Below are 15,954 nucleotides of genomic sequence, written 5' to 3'. Positions count from 1 at the left end.
ATAAAAAAGTAGCATTAGTTTTTATCATGTAACGTTCTTTGGTGATGGAAACCAATTGGTTAATAGATTTACAGGCTCTCAAACAATTTACTTGTGCCCTGTATTATTTATTTGGCAACATTTTTGCCCTCTCGTCTTCCATGTTAAAGAAAGTTGTTGAGTGATGTCTTGAGCAGAATGAATAGCAATGACACTGTGCCTGGTAAGACAATTGGCATTGTTGTAACCGTTGACATGTGCAGAGCTACATTGGAATGGGGCAGGCGTCTCTGCCTCGAAGGAATGCGTCAAAGCCACACTCCACATTTTCCCGCGCGTGGTTAAGACTTTTCTATGTTGGCCAGGAGCAAGGGGAGAAGTTATGAAAGGATGGGAAACACCTCTGCAGTGCTTTAGACTCCGGTGTAGATGAGTGGGCTTGGAAAGGACTCAGAAGAAGAAGGACCCTCTCTGTGGGTGCTGCACAGATGAATACATCTCCTCGAGGACGTCCATCATGGATTTATGGGATAAGTCGTAAGGGGGTGACACCATGAGTTACCCGCACCGGGTGACACCATCCCTAGTGACGCCACTGATTATACAACCCACCCCGTGAGCTGACCCCTCCTTCCCGCCCCTAAACTCGGTGTCCAAGTGTCAGATGTGGTTTGGTGAAATGCGTGACTCCGTCCCTCCCCCGAACCCAACCCCTCTTCACTTGTGCTGACTAAAGAACCGGCGTCATTTTAATTTTGGAAAATTAAGTGCTGCTTTTATTTAGTGAATGTCGGGACATCACACGCTTCCCTCCTCCTTGACGTGTGTATCACAAGCCTTTTCTGCATGGAAGGGATGGTTTGGGGGCGCGGGGGATGCAGAGCTTTCATTCAAGCAGCCGGGTCGAGCAACAGCCAATCGCCCCATTCGTGTCCTCTGCTCCCGACGAGCTTCCTACTGCGCGCAGGCCTCTCCAGTCCCCTGGAGCTGGGGTTTACTGTGGGACCGTGACTTCAGGCCGTCCGCCTGGTCTGTACTCGAAGTGCTGCTGTCCCCTTCGATGTTTAGAGGGTCGCAGAAGGTTTCCAGGTCTTTCAGCTCGACTTCCGGCCTCTCGGGCAGGTGTTTCAGCACCCACGGCGAGCGCAGCACTGTGAGGACGGTGATCCGACGGGGGGCCAGTCTCAGCATGCCCCACACCAAACCCTGCAACACAAGAGAAAAGTCAGTTATACACAGCCAATGGGAGCCCGACATCCAGCCCTTCTACTACAGAGACAGTGATGGTTTCAAGGTCATTTGATTTGAAGGGCATTTGCCGAAACATGTATGGTCATGCACTGTGGCATCGCCAAATACCAACACCCCTGAACCTCCTTTCCATAATTCTCACTTTTGTTTTTGGTAGTCCGTTTTCTATGTTTAATACTAAGATGGCAAAAGCAATTTGGGAGCAATGTTGCATCATCAGGTAATGATGAACAGTGGATAGTGCACGCTACAATAAAGATACCCATTGTTTCCTCATTATATGATTGCATTCTAGATTTGTCCCTGACGAAGGGTTATCCCAACCCGAAATGCATTGGACAGGACAAACAAATGCCTGAAACATACAAGATGTCTTAAATTTGAAAGTTTGAAGTGCAAAAGAATTAAACTTCATGACTAAACGTCACATCTCTTCTGACTAATTTTTATCAAGAACTTGTGTTATAAAAATCTCCACGTGGAGACCACTTTAGCGCTCAGGGGGACACATTCACTGAAGATTGTGCTGCTTCCTTTATCATCAGGTAATGACCACAACCGAGTGCTGTGTTTCTTTTTCCAGAGAGCACATCTTCAATTAGAGAGGCTGGCACACAATTTGCCAATGTCTATTTTCTTTAGCTATAACTGATGCTTTTATTGCCAAATTGTACATTAGTACTGTTAGACCCGGCCTCGTAGCATAGCCATCCCTGTCCCCGCACCACATAACCTGACCCATGCACCTCACGCAGCCCCCGAGCCCACGGCCTAGCCGATCCTTCCCACCAGAACACACACACACCCGACCCGGACTTCCCCGTCCGTGGCCTTCCTCCTTTCGGCCACACCGGGCCCGCGTGCCCACTTCATGCACCATGATGGCCGCCCGGCCCCAGCGTGACCCTGGCCTAGAGGCGCCACTCCGGCTGGGGGACATCGCGCTCCCATTGGGATGAGTGAGGGAGGAGCAGTTTCCATCGCACCTCTGAGCTCCCCTGGGAAGGTGGGTTTCGATCGGCCCACCGGCCTCCCCGAGGGCTGGCTCCACGCCTGCTGGGTGCCTGGGGCTCCTCCCGACCCGGCCCTGAAAGGATCAAAAAACAATGGCAGGAAACCCCGACAAGCGACCCCGAGGTGACAAGACCCCTGCCTGCACAGACTCCGGACATCAAAGAGGAGTCATCCTATAACAAGGGGTGCTCTGGGACTGTCCGGCAGATTCGCCTTTGGAAACACCTGAGCCCTGCTGAGTGACTCGCGGCTCCCTGAAGATCGTAAGACCTCCGAACTTGTGCTTGAGCCCTGCTGAGTGACTCGCGGCTCCCTGAAGATCGTAAGACCTCCGAACCTGTGCTTGAGCCCTGCTGAGTGACTCGCGGCTCCCCGAAAAGATCGTAAGACCTCCGACTTGTGCTTGAGCCCTGCTGAGTGACTCGCGGCTCCCACAGATTCTCTTGGTCCCGCCGGACCCCGACGACGACAAGCGTATCCCCCAGCTCGAGGATTGTGAGCTGTGCGCCGGGTACGCCCCTGCATTTGATCCATATCCCCACAGACTGTCCCTCTACCTCCTACCCCCTCCAAGACTCTGTGAGCCCGCGCTCCACTTGTATATATTTGCCTTGCTGATCATAAAGATCCTACAACTCCGATCTGATAAAGATTTGTTCTTAAGAACTCCCGGTGTGGTGTCTCTTTGTCGTGTGGTGCCTAGTGTACGATCCTAGATACGAGATTCCTCCCCTGAGGAGTCTCCCGCCAGTGCTCGGCTACGATACCTCGAGGGTTGGTCTCAGGATAGTCAGGGCCCTCTCCGGGCTCCTCTGAGGTCGCCTTCTAACAAGTACAGATGGAGTAGTTCGCTCCCGAATTCCACCCGTACCCGCACTCACTTGCCAGCACCCTCCCTTTCCAACCTTGGGTCCCCATTGCTTATCAATGTTAGACTAAAGTGTGTTGAACTGAAGTGCAGGATTGCTTGGATCTCTCCCTGTCTCATTCTGAAGCCCCACTATCCCTCAGCCTCCCCTCATTCATTTCTGTTACTGAGTTCAAGTCTTCTCCAGGTTGAATATAAGGGTAGTGAACATCTGCTTGTAACATCTGCAGAAGATGGCATGAATGCACAATGACTAAATTGACCGCCTTGCTGTGAAACTGCAGCCTAAATAGCCCCATAGTCAGTTTGTTTTCATTAATATTTATTTCCACACAAGCTCATGACACCGTTCTTCAGGTGAAGTAGTAAGGAAAGGGAGAACTCCACATGCATTGCAGAAGGAACACACTCCATTATGGGATCTTTAAATCTCAGTACACTGAACATCTATGCCTGGCCCCGGTCTGTCAGAGAACAGAACACTTCTTCAGAGAGGATCTTTTTTCTCATTCTTTAAAAAGAATGATTGCCTGAAGGCATCATTTACAGAATATTACTTATTAATTGTCTTTAAATGTGGCTGTGCCATCCTGTTTTATAAAGTAATGTTGCAGTAGCCTCCTTATGAAAAATATGTATCTGCCAGGAAGCAGCAGCTACAAAGAGCTGTTATGCAGTGCGGTGAAAGTTGGAACTCAGTTTATTTTTCTGCTCATGCATAGGATCGTTGAAGTCCGAGCTCTGCAAATATTTCCTGATTTCTCACAGGCAGTATCTTTTTAGCAATAGATTATTGGATGCAACACAACATATGTTTTCAACTCTTTTACCCCATAAGGATTTCCCCTTTTCAATTTTTTAATGTTTTTCCCTTTTGGCTGATGCTCTTAGGAGCAATATGCCATCAATTTTGCTATTTGTCCACGCAGTGGGAGGAAAAAGAAAAAAAAAAGACCGTTTGTACTGTGTGCGTTTTAGACTTGAATTCTGCAGAAGTCATATTAAGTGAAATGTCTCATGGGACCATCACAGATGGAAGCTATTGGGGTGAGGTGAAGAATGATGGAAAGTGAGAGAAGATATGAGCAGCCAGAGTCTGATTTATGGTTTGATCCCGCTAAGAAGTCTGGAGTATGTTTTACTTTCACCTAAGAACATTGAGCATACAGTAACCCTCACCACTCCCCTTGCCCGTCTGCAGGGGCACTGACACAAAAAGATTGACTAGGACTCCAGCCATTCCTGATTGATGTTGAGATACTTGATTGATGTACTTATAGAGCGCAGCTATCACCCTACGGGCATCTTGGCGCTTGCATTGGGAACCCGTCCTGGTTTTTCCCTGTAAGATAACCCGTACTGGGCATCCCCAAGGTGAAAGCCAGGCATCCCGCCGCAGGGGGCCGTTGTGGAGATTAAGCAGGCTTGTTGCCCAGAGCTGCATAGTGTGAACTCGTGCTTAGAGTGGGCACCGAAGCGAGAATTATCGAGTCCGTGGACGATTGGGCTCTGGACCCTGCCGCGTCGGGAATCGAACCCAGGTCCCGGGTCTGATCTCTGCTTCAGGGTATGCCTCCTCTAACCAGTGAGCTACACTTCTACTTGCCATCAAAGCATACAATACCATGGGTACCCACAGGATCTTCAGTGGCCTGTTAGTCACCAAGCCCTCATCAACATTAAAGTGTGTGACGTTAAATTATCTGATCAATTGGATGGTCATAGAAACCTAGACGCTTTCTCTGAATATAAAACTACACCTGTACCTACCTACAGTCACAATATAACAGGAAAGATCATTCCTGGGAGACACATGATCCGCGACTCAAGGCCTGAGAATTTGTGCATTTTTCTCCTTTAAGTGAGTGTTCTTCTAAGTAAAATTAATTACCCCATTATCCAACCAGTTGCAGGCACATCTAAGGAAAAGAGCCCCCCCCCCCTTTGTGGTGCATACCTATTAAAAGAAAACTTGTGCCATCTGGACTTCATTCTCCAACGCAAAGTCACTCACATACCTTAAAAGTAAATGCTCCAACTAGAGATCACCTAGCAGCCATGGATGTCAGTCATGTATCCTTTTGGAATTCCTATTTACCTGTAAAATTGTTATCCAAATAATCTCTATAGAGGGTATAACTGATTTCCATGAAGTATTAATCACGCGAGCAGCAAACTTGAATAATCATTTGTTAACTTCCAGGCACTCTATTTGGTCACATTGGGAGACTCCAAACACCAGGCTCCATGCAAACCACTCTACCATTGATTGTTGGCTTGCTTGAAGGAGCCATGGAAGATTTTTGAATCCAGCAGCTGGTGTGATGTGTTTCAACATGAAGAAAATGATTCTGACAAATGTATTTAATTGAACCATTACTGATACATTTTTCTTCATGACTAGTTTGTACTGGGTTGACAAAGCCAACCTGGAAAAAAACATTCTTGGAAAAAACGTTCGTTTCCTCGTGTTTTTTTCTTTGTCTCTTTCAAGGGACCTCCCCCATATACTCATTCTTCTCCTCTTTCCCTTCCATTGCTTTAACTAAATATCCTGCCTGTTTCGTCTACCACCTCCTGCTAAAACCGATGTTACCCTTTTCTTTCAAATACACATATAGCTTTTCCATGAAAATGCACTATTTTTGTGGAAAATATCTTTCATCATGTTGAGATGTCTCCATAATGGAGTTTCGTCAGCCTGATTTCATTAGACTGACTTTCTTCATTACAAAAATGTGTCTAATTGATAAAATTCCCCAGCTGCTAACACTGTGACTTCACCACAGCTAATCAAGCAATACAAGCCGCTTTGCATTAGAGGTAGTCAGAACCTTGTTGATATTGTCATTAATTGAACTAAAACATTGTAGGATACCTAAGTAACCAACCTTAGCTTCAAGACACATGCTTATCTCGGGTAGACAGAGAGTAACAATTCTGTTCAGGTACGTGTCTGAGTTAGTGGCAGTCCACTTGATCCTATGGCCATTAGGCCTACTTAAAACAACATCATTTACAATAGTTTCAGACCCCTGTTTCTTATGACCCCATAAGGACAGACCTAAAATAATACAGTTATGATCGCTAACAGATAGGTCCAAAGTCACCGGGGTTCCACAGAGAGTATTAATATTCGTTGAAATAACTAAATGATCAATTACAGTACCAGCGCCCCTACCAGTAAATGTAGGAACTGGGTTACCGTGAACATCATTTACACTCTGTAATACTGCTAGGTCATATTTAGCCATAACAGAGTTCAGCAACTTTCCATAGGAGTTATGTGGGAAGTGAACCTCCGGCTCATCACTATCAGAAGCATACCCACAGGCCTCTATTAGGGATAAAGGACAAAGAGGAGTATTGATATCACCCACCCAAATAACATCAAAATGAATAGAATTATCAGAGCACAGTTTATCAAGGGCACCCATTAATTCCAAGACCGCAAATAATCGCGTCTGATTAAATAAGTTATTATAATAGTTAATAATCAAAACATTGCGACCATTCTCTTGCTGTAACCACAACACTTGGGAGTGGTGTCCAATCATTTTGTATGCCTGAACGACCACAGGTAGTTTAATTGACAATAATATTAGTAAACCACCCTTCGCACGGCCTGACAAGGATTCCTGGGCAGGGAGATTAAAGGAAACAAACCCATCAAAATTGATTTGTTCCTTGCACCAGGTTTCCTGCATACAAAATAAGTCACAACTACCAACAAACTCCCTCCAGCCCAGAATATCCCGCTTACGTTGCCACCCGGCTATATTCCAGGTGGCTAAATAGTAACCTGTACCGGTAAGGCCAGAACAATCATGGTGTATCTGAGGCAATAGACCTAAGGGCAAAAATACATTCTCAGTAGAAATGGGACCTGTTGACAAACTGGGGGCCATGTCATCAACTACATCCAATGGGATGGCCGCCGCACCCCGGGCTGGTGGATCGAAATTAATAGTAACCTGCTCAAGAATAGAGCCCACTATCGTCGCAGCAAGTTTACCAACACACCCAACAGGGGGCACTATATTATTCGTGTCGATTAGCTCTCCAAAGGGAGATTCATCTTGCATAACGGTGGACCATCAATCACAGTCTTCCAAGCCCGACAGACCTTCAAACCGGTTAAACAAAGGGATTCCTGCATCCAACCTTTCAACAGAGATACCGGGTATTAACGAACGCAGGGGACTCTTATTATAGCATAAGGGTGGGTAAAAGAATGTAAGCGGTAAAGAGTTGATCTGGGAGACCGAGTTGTTTGCGGGCCAAGCGCAAATATGCTCCACGGCCCTTCTGTCTCTAAAATTTAAGACAACACAGTCTCTCTTCACCGATTTAACTTTGGGACCCACCCAGTCCACCCGACGTGCGAAGATAATTTCTGCTGAAACCGACACTGGTAGCGGCCTGTGTTGATTTAGCCAGTGAATACATTTATGTTTTAGGTCCAAAAACTCCTCTCGTTTCCCCTCAATCAGTTTTGGAACTCCCGTAAGAACAACGACATAAGGGGTTGATTCAGGCGGAAGATTTAAAAATTGCCTTCGATCTGCTGAACCAGAAGGTTGGAGGCCCCGTTGCCCTATAGGTCTAGTAGTAACAACATTACCTCCAAACCCATGCCCATTCCCATCCTTCTCACCAGATAAGTTAGGTTGTACCCTAGTATCCGATGGACCAGGTAGTGCAATCGGAGATGTCGAAATTACCTGTAAAGGAGGGGCTACCCCTACGTTAACCTGCGGTCCCTTTTGGGTATGAGGTATTGATCTTGAATCACTCTTGTTGACTCTACCCCTCGAATCAGATCTAGTTTGAAAAGAGGCAAAGGCCAATTTAAGACAAGAAATCCTTTTTTCAATGCGATCTAGTCTATCATGAATCGGAAAGACAGATTTATTTAACATTGAGTCTAGTCTATGCCAAAAATCGTCACCCAGCTTAGTATGCTTGTTATCTGCCAGTGCCAAGGAGCTAGGCAGATCTTCAAACGAGACTTCCCCTTGACCTCGACTTACAGGGGCTACTAAGTTGTTTTTGGGGGGCCAAGTTTGCGGCTTTTGGGCAACTTCCCCCTTTTCCTTTTAGAACATACCCCCTTCGTGGCAATAGCGGAAGGTAACTTAGACAGACCCTGCTTAATAACAGAAGTCGATCTAGTTCGTACTGGGGACGATGGGGTAGGAAGGGCTAATGGATTTAAGCTGTTAAAACGGCTTGAGGTCTTATTACTAGGCATGCCTTCTTCCTCCGGAATTGGATAACACCTCTGCATAACTTCCAACATTGTCTCAATCGGGGGTGAGGGACTCCTACTCCCTATCATGGTGTCATCGGGTAAACCAGGTATAGTTGTAAGTGAGGGAATGGGAGATTTAGCATGTCTGATAGAACCCAGTGAAGAGAGTTTATCATCAACGGTATCCAGCGACAGTCTCCTCTCCGTAAGTTCTATTTCATGAGCTAGTAGCGATGATGCTCTTATAATAAATCTATCTAACGTCCCTGCAACTGAACCTCTAAAGGGTGACTTGTGACCTAAACAACCCGGGGATGAATTCATAGTCTCACGATAATATAACTATAACTATTAAAACAATCTCAAGGACTATAGGCACAATATTTCACACAAATACCGTCCCCCGATGAACATTTAACAGACCAGACGTTGGGGACAGAGCCCGTCCCGTCCTCTGCCGTCCACGAACGGCCACAAACGGTCCCGCCCTTGTCCCGGGCTTCTCCAGGCGCGCGACCGCGCTGCGGTGTGCTCGGTTGAATAAATACCAGCTGCAGGCAGCAGGGGCGGGAAGAGGACGCAGCTGATCGCTGTTACGGGGCTGCTGGTCCTCGCAGTCCCGTCCTTCGAGTCCTCCCGCTGTCAATACACCACAAGTTCAAAGCACTGTTCCTGGGCGTGTGCTCTCACAGGGATAACCAGGCAAAAAGTAATAGAAGACTGAACATCCTCTACGAACGGCTCCCGCGAAGCGGGGGCCGTGAGGAGTTATGTAGCCTCGGGCAGCGGCAGCAGGGGCGGGAAGAGGACGCAGCTGATCGCTGTTACGGGGCTGCTGGTCCTCGCAGTCCCGTCCTTCAAGTCCTCCCGCTGTCAATACACCACAAGTTCAAAGCACTGTTCCTGGGCGTGTGCTCTCACAGGGATAACCAGGCAAAAAGTAATAGAAGACTGAACTTCCTCTACGAACGGCTCCCGCGAAGCGGGGGCCGTGAGGAGTTATGTAGCCTCGGGCAGCGGCAGCAGGGGCGGGAAGAGGACGCAGCTGATCGCTGTTACGGGGCTGCTGGTCCTCGCAGTCCCGTCCTTCGAGTCCTCCCGCTGTCAATACACCACAAGTTCAAAGCACTGTTCCTGGGCTTGTGCTCTCACAGGGATAACCAGGCAAAAAGTAATAGAAGACTGAACTTCCTCTACGAACGGCACCCAGGACAGGTTTCTGTTCAGTAAAAATCGATCCTTAGCCTAGTATATTCATTGTTTCGAAGGTTTGCAAGAGGTAGCCCCTCAAGCTCTTCTTTTACACCCACAGACAAGGAGGGTAAGACAATTGAGAACAAGATATGAGGACCATCCACTACTTCAACAAGGGCTACAACTGCATCTGCACTCCTTGCATGAAATGATGTATTTCTACGGCCGTCTAGGTGGAGCTCTGCAAAGCATTTACTCAGTGAGGAGGAGTAGGATTCCAAGAAATCCAAATTGAGGGGTTGTTGGTCCATAACCAGACATAAGACTATGGTTCAGCTCACAGTTATTAAACATCTTTGTGGAAGTGCTGCTATTAGCAAAGTGTTTAAATCTTTTTCGGCAGCAATACCAACCTCAGCAATAAAAACAGTATTACTGACCTAAAACACAGCCCTGCGGATGAACTGAATAAAAGTCATGTGCAAGGAAATTCCAGCCCTGCACAAAGTTCAAGTCCATAACACCAAGCTGTAGGAAAGTGCCTTTTTAGACATGGTCACCCACAGTTTTTGCCCACTGATGTTTAGGTCTCTAATAACCAGGTGCCAGTGCGCTTAGGCCCCTGTAACTTTTTGTCCACATAAGGTATCCACGCCAAATTTGTGCCCTTTTCTTCCAACATCATATGGATTTTAAAAGTACCCAGGGTGTGTGGATTCCCCTGGAGGAGACCCAGAAATTAGCCAAAATACAGCTAAATTTGTTTTTTTTTTGTTGGAAAAATTCGGAAAAACTGCTGCAGAAGAAAGCGTCTGGTTTTTCCCTTGCAAATGGTATCAACAAAGGGTTTGTGGTGCTGAAAACATCATCTTCCCAGTTTTCAGCGACAAGCAGACTTTTGTCAGAAAACCAACATTTTTATACAGTTTTGGCATTTTACTGGGACACAGCCTATTTTTGTACTTTTTGTGCTTTCAACCTCCTTCCAGTTAGTGGTAGAAATGGGTGTGAAAGCAATAGTGGACCGGGAAAGCTATACATTTCTGCAAAGTAAACAAAATTCTGAATTCAGCAAGGGGTCATTTGTGTAGATCCTTCAAGGTTTTTTGTTAAAGAAACTAAGCGATGAAAATAAGAAATTTTGAAACGGAGTTGAAAAAAACTGCCATTTGTGCTAAGGGTTTCACCTGTAACTTCTTCTAAGTATGACAGATGTTTGAAAGCAAAATACCATTAAAGCCGCTGGACCCTTCTGATTGTGGGGTTATATAGGACTTGTAGGTTCACCAAGAACCCGAGGAACCCAGAGCCAATAACTGAACAGCGTCTTGCAGTGATTTTTCATTGTGTACCAGGTATATAGCAATTAACTTGGCAAATATAGAGTGAAAAATTGGTATCAAAGACACCTATGTATGTCCAAAATGGGAACAAAATATAGAGTTTAGAAACAGTAGCTATTTGCACATCTTCGAAATTGTGGTTACCCATACTAGCCTGTGAATTGTAGGACATTTTTCAAAGTGACTTATTTTTTACACATTGTCTTACATTAGGAAGCCAGAAATGTATAGATAGTCAATAGGTAATAACAGTTGCTCTACAAAACGACCCAAAACGCAACGTGGACACACCACATTTTTACAGGGAAAATTGACCCTTTTTTGGCAAAGTGCCTAACTGTAGAATTTGAACCCTAGCTATGCCGGCACCTAGGGAAACCTAGCAAACCTATACTTTTTTTTTTGTGTCCTCATTAGCCTCTTTAATGGAAAGAAAAAACAATGACGTTCTTCCACTTGTACATGTTGATGGGCAATCAAAACCTTAACTCATGTGCTATTTAACAGGTCGGGTAGGCTTGGAAAACAAACGGAGACAGTAATCCTGTATGACCCTCGGGCATGATCTTCGTGTACCCTATTTTTTTTTGTCTCAACACTCTCACTATCCAGCCGGGAGACTAGACAACAAAAACCTAATCCCAAAACCTGATGAGGCTGAGAAGGCTTAATCATCGGAACATTAGACCACTCCTGTTGGTATTTAAAAAATCACACCATTCAAAAAACGGGAGCCAAAAGTTGACATTCCTAGAGCTTTTCCTATCTAAAGTAGCTGTATATTTAATGGAACACAAACAATTGTCAAGGGTAGGGGGAGGGCAGCCACCCACAACTTACATATCTCCCTCCATGCCAATAATACAGCATAAAAAATAAGCCTTGCCTGATTTTTAGTAGTCATAACTTCTGGTTCCATCTGTCCAAAAATAACAAGCTTAACGCTTACCTTAACATTAAGCTCCAACATTTCAGACAGTGCCCCACACACTTCACTCCAGAAAGATTGCAATTCCGGGCATTTAACAAACATGTGGACATCATCCTCTCTTATATTACCACACTTCGGGCAGGGGACATCACCTCCTCTCCCAAAATTTCGGGCATTTAACAAACATGTGGACATCATCCTCTCTTATATTACCACACTTCGGGCAGGGGACATCACCTCCTCTCCCAAACTTTGACAATTTCAGAGCAGACCAATACGCTCTGTGGATTGAAAAGAGATGATTTCTCCTCAGATGCGCAGGCTTAACTATTTTGAATAGCATAGACATAGATACTTGCCAGTATTTTCCCAGCGATGGTTCCGGCAAGTAATTCCCCATAACTCTGCAGGCAGCATAAAATCTCCATCCTCAATTTCAACCAATAACCAGTAGATAGTTGCTAACTCCTTCTTGTGGTTCGACTCTTGTTTTAGTCGTGTTTCCAAGTCATTCTGTTCACCTATCTTTGTTTCTGGACCTTGAAACCAACTTCGCATTTGAAGGTATTTAAATCTAAATAGGCAGAAATTTGCTTGTTGACTACATTCTTCCCACGAAATAAGCTTGCCATCTACTGTTAACTGTTCCAAACGAATAAAGCCCCCCTCAAACAACGGTTTAGCGAGAGCATCTTTTGTCCATTCCGGGGACCCGGGTCCATCCCAGATGGGGGCCAATAAACTGTAATATGGTATTTTGAGGATTCTTCTGACCTTGTACCATGTCTCTGCAAGCCCCCTCAGAATCTTTAGCCTGACCTTTTTGAAAAACTTTGGGTCGGCATATTTAAAGAGAAACCCCTATTTGCCCCCTGGTTCCAAACTTGAAATTGTCAACCACAAGCCCACTGTCATGGTTCGACTAGGTGTATTAAAAAGGCACTTCCCATTTTTTAAAAGAAATCCCAAGAGTAGAAAAGTAAGTCCGGCAGGGCTATGCCCCCTTTCTCAACCCTACTTCTCAGCTTTTTCCAAGCTATTCTTGGTCCTTTACTTGCCCAGATAAAAGTACAGAGCTCGCTTTGTAGCTTCTTTATCCATTCCTTCTTGAATGGCAAGGGGATGGAGTCAAATAAAAAAGTAAGCTTAGGGAGAACTATCATTTTAACTAAGTTACTCCGTCCGAAAAGTGATAGCTGGAGATGGGACCAGGTTTTCAGAAGTTTTGAGATCTCTTTCCGGGCTTTGTCGAAATTAAGTTTTGCTAATTTATTGATGTCATGGGCTATCATGACTCCCAGGTATCTGATTTAGTCTTTCCCGGTTGTCCCTTCGATGTTCCAGGTCAGGATTTCAGTCTTATCACTATTGATCTCGTAACCCAAAACCTTTCTGAAATCTGTCGTTAAAGCCATCAGACGGGGCAGAGTTTTCTGTAGATTTATGGTGTATATCAAAATATCATCTGCATAGAGCCCCAGTTTTTTCTCCCAGCTTATAAAATTAAAGGGTAAAATTTCGGGATCCTCTCTAATTTTCCTTGCTAAAGGCTCTATGTAAAGATTAAAAAGCAAGGGTGACAGAGGACATCCCTGCCTTGTCCCTCTGGATATGATCACAGGCTTAGTTAGAGAGCCGTTAATTAACACTCCAGCTTCTGGGGCTCGATAGAAACCAGCCAGTGCATTACAGAAATGTGTGCCCAGATTCAAAGAGGCTGCTACTGCTTTCAAATAGACCCAGTTCACTCGATCGAAGGCCTTGGTGGCATCTAAGGCCACCACGGCCAGTGGAAGGCTATAAGAGGTCGCCAAGTCTATTGTACCAACTAATGTAAAGGTCAGATCTTTCAGAAGTCTTCCCCGAATAAACCCTTTCTGATCCTCATTTATCAGCTCAACCATTAAACCATTCAACCTGTCTGCCAAGATCTTTGCGTATATCTTATAATCACTATTTAATAAAGAAATTGGCCGATAGGAGTCACATTTCTTAGGGCATTTTCCGGGCTTCAAAATTAAAGAAATTGTTGCTTCTTTCCAAGAGGCTGGCAGATAAAACCCATTAACAAAAAAATCGTTAAAAAGTTTCACGAATATGGGGGATAAAGTGCTTGCCAAAACTTTAAAGACCTCTTGGGGAATGCCATCCGGCTCTGGTGCTTTCCCATTCTGATTATCTGTTCTATCTCGGAGGTATCTATAACTCTTAATTAAATGATCAGATTTTTCTGATGTCAGCGGGTTTTCTACGTTCATACCTAGCCATGTTTTTAAGTTATTTTCAGATGGATTGAGCTCCTCTCGATAGACTTTACTAAAGTAATTATGGAATGTTTGCTCAATCCCGCTACTATCGCCAATCAGGGTCCCCGTTTGTTCGCATATCACCTCCACGATTCTATTACTTGCTTGCTCTTTTTTGGCCTTCCAGGCCAGCAACTTGCTGCAGCCTTCGCTATATTCGAAGTGAGCCATTTGGCTGGCCTCCCATCTCTTCCTTACCCTATCTTGTAGTAGAATAGCTAAACTTGACTTAACCTGTGACACTTCCTGCAACCACCCTGTCCTGGCCTCCTCTCCTGCCCTTGACTTGGTTAATTTATCTTCTAGGGAGCGAACCTTTTCCTCCTGCATCGCCAGCTCCTTGTAATAACTTCTCTTCTCTGCGGCCAGAGCCCCGATCCTGCCCCTTAGAAACGCTTTATAAGCATCCCACGTCACTCCAGGGAAAGTAGACCCCCAATTATACTCAAAAAATTCTTCTGTCTCTTCTCTGAGTAGCTGACTAACTCCCTCATCCTGCAATATTGTGCGATTGAGAGTCCATCTAGATTGAGTGCCCACCTTACTGATCTTCAATTTAAGCATCACTGCCGAATGGTCGGACAGATGAACTCCTAAATGATCAATCTGCAGCACGTCATCTCTTAACTTGCAGTCGATGAGGAAGTAGTCTATCCTGGACTGATGTTTATACTTCTTATTATACAAAGTAAAACCTTTTTGTGACCCCACTTTTTGTTGCCATGCATCCTGCAGGCCTAGTTGTTACATCATTTGTTTTATTAATCCAAGCGTTTTAGGATTGACCTGTGCTCTACTGTGTGAAGACTTTTCTAGAGCGGAATTCAACACTACATTAAAGTCTCCGGCCAGAATAATTGGATCTGAAGAGTTTAAAAGTTCGGCCATCAGTTCACCTAAAGGTTTCACTTCATCATAGTTAGGACCAGTGCTTAATTTGTGCCGGGGCTTTCCGGTGCTTAGCGCCGGGTCTACACATGGCGGCTTCTGCATGTCACATCGGCATGACTGCTTTGTTGCGCAAAGTGTTGTTATTGTCTTCAAACTCAGTCCCGGTGAAGTATTGCGGCTGTGAGGGCTGCTGCCTAAGCCAAATTCATGTTATACGATGGAGGTCACGGCCCTTGGTTCAGTGTTGCTGGTGGGCGGGAGTAGGAACACTGAATTGGGCAGGAATCTAGATGTATTTAGTTCTGCAGGGCTGTGTGCTGCAGGCAGCCTGCGCAGTTTGTTTTCCATAGTGTCACGTGACGCCCTGACACTCCCCCGCGGCCGCACCCCACCCACGAGTCATAGTCAGCCCAACGGCGTTGAGAAGCAGAGGCATATCCAGTGAATAAGGCAGTGCCACGAGCCCCCACCACGAGTAAACCGTAAGTATACAATTGCCATACCAAAGCTGTTTTTATATTTTTTAGCTTGGTGGCGTGACGCCGGTCACCGTGGTGGTAGCTCGTCGGCTTCAGAGTCCATGTTGCACTACTGCAGTGCCTGCCCTGGCCTAGTAGAGGCCCGTGACTGTCGATCATACACATTATAATATCCAAATGATCTTGTGGAAGGCCCCCAAACACTTTGATCACTCGCGCCGGTAAAAGATCAGTAAAGAGTTATGCTGTCACGGGAGCCCGCGTTTCAAAGTGGCGCCATTAGGATTGTGCCGACCGTTGTGTAGTACACCAAGCTCACAGAAGGTGGTCCGTAGGAGGATTTACTACTGCTGCTGCGGAGGACGACACAGAACGGGTCAAGAGAGAAACCTTTAACTTTGCAGTGTCTCTCATTACCTGAAGAAATTATTTCAATTTTACAGT

General features: G+C 45.6%; 1 protein-coding gene across 1 annotated transcript in view; it reads right to left on the bottom strand.

Moving 5' to 3' along the window:
• Positions 1 to 756: 756 nt before the first annotated feature.
• The window catches only part of LOC146869955 (testis-specific serine/threonine-protein kinase 4-like), a 678,484-nt gene continuing 663,286 nt past the window's right edge, over positions 757 to 15,954 (bottom strand). Inside the window, exon 4 of the mRNA XM_085654840.1 lies at positions 757 to 1,185. Within this exon, the coding sequence (XP_085510966.1) occupies positions 934 to 1,185 (252 nt within the window). The 3' untranslated portion in view covers positions 757 to 933. The remainder of the gene's footprint in view (positions 1,186 to 15,954) is intronic.

The sequence above is a fragment of the Triturus cristatus genome, chromosome 1_1 (assembly GCF_964204655.1).
Source record: "Triturus cristatus chromosome 1_1, aTriCri1.1, whole genome shotgun sequence".
In the NCBI taxonomy this organism is placed as follows: Eukaryota; Metazoa; Chordata; class Amphibia; order Caudata; family Salamandridae; genus Triturus; species Triturus cristatus.
This window is presented reverse-complemented; position numbering and strand designations above follow the sequence as displayed.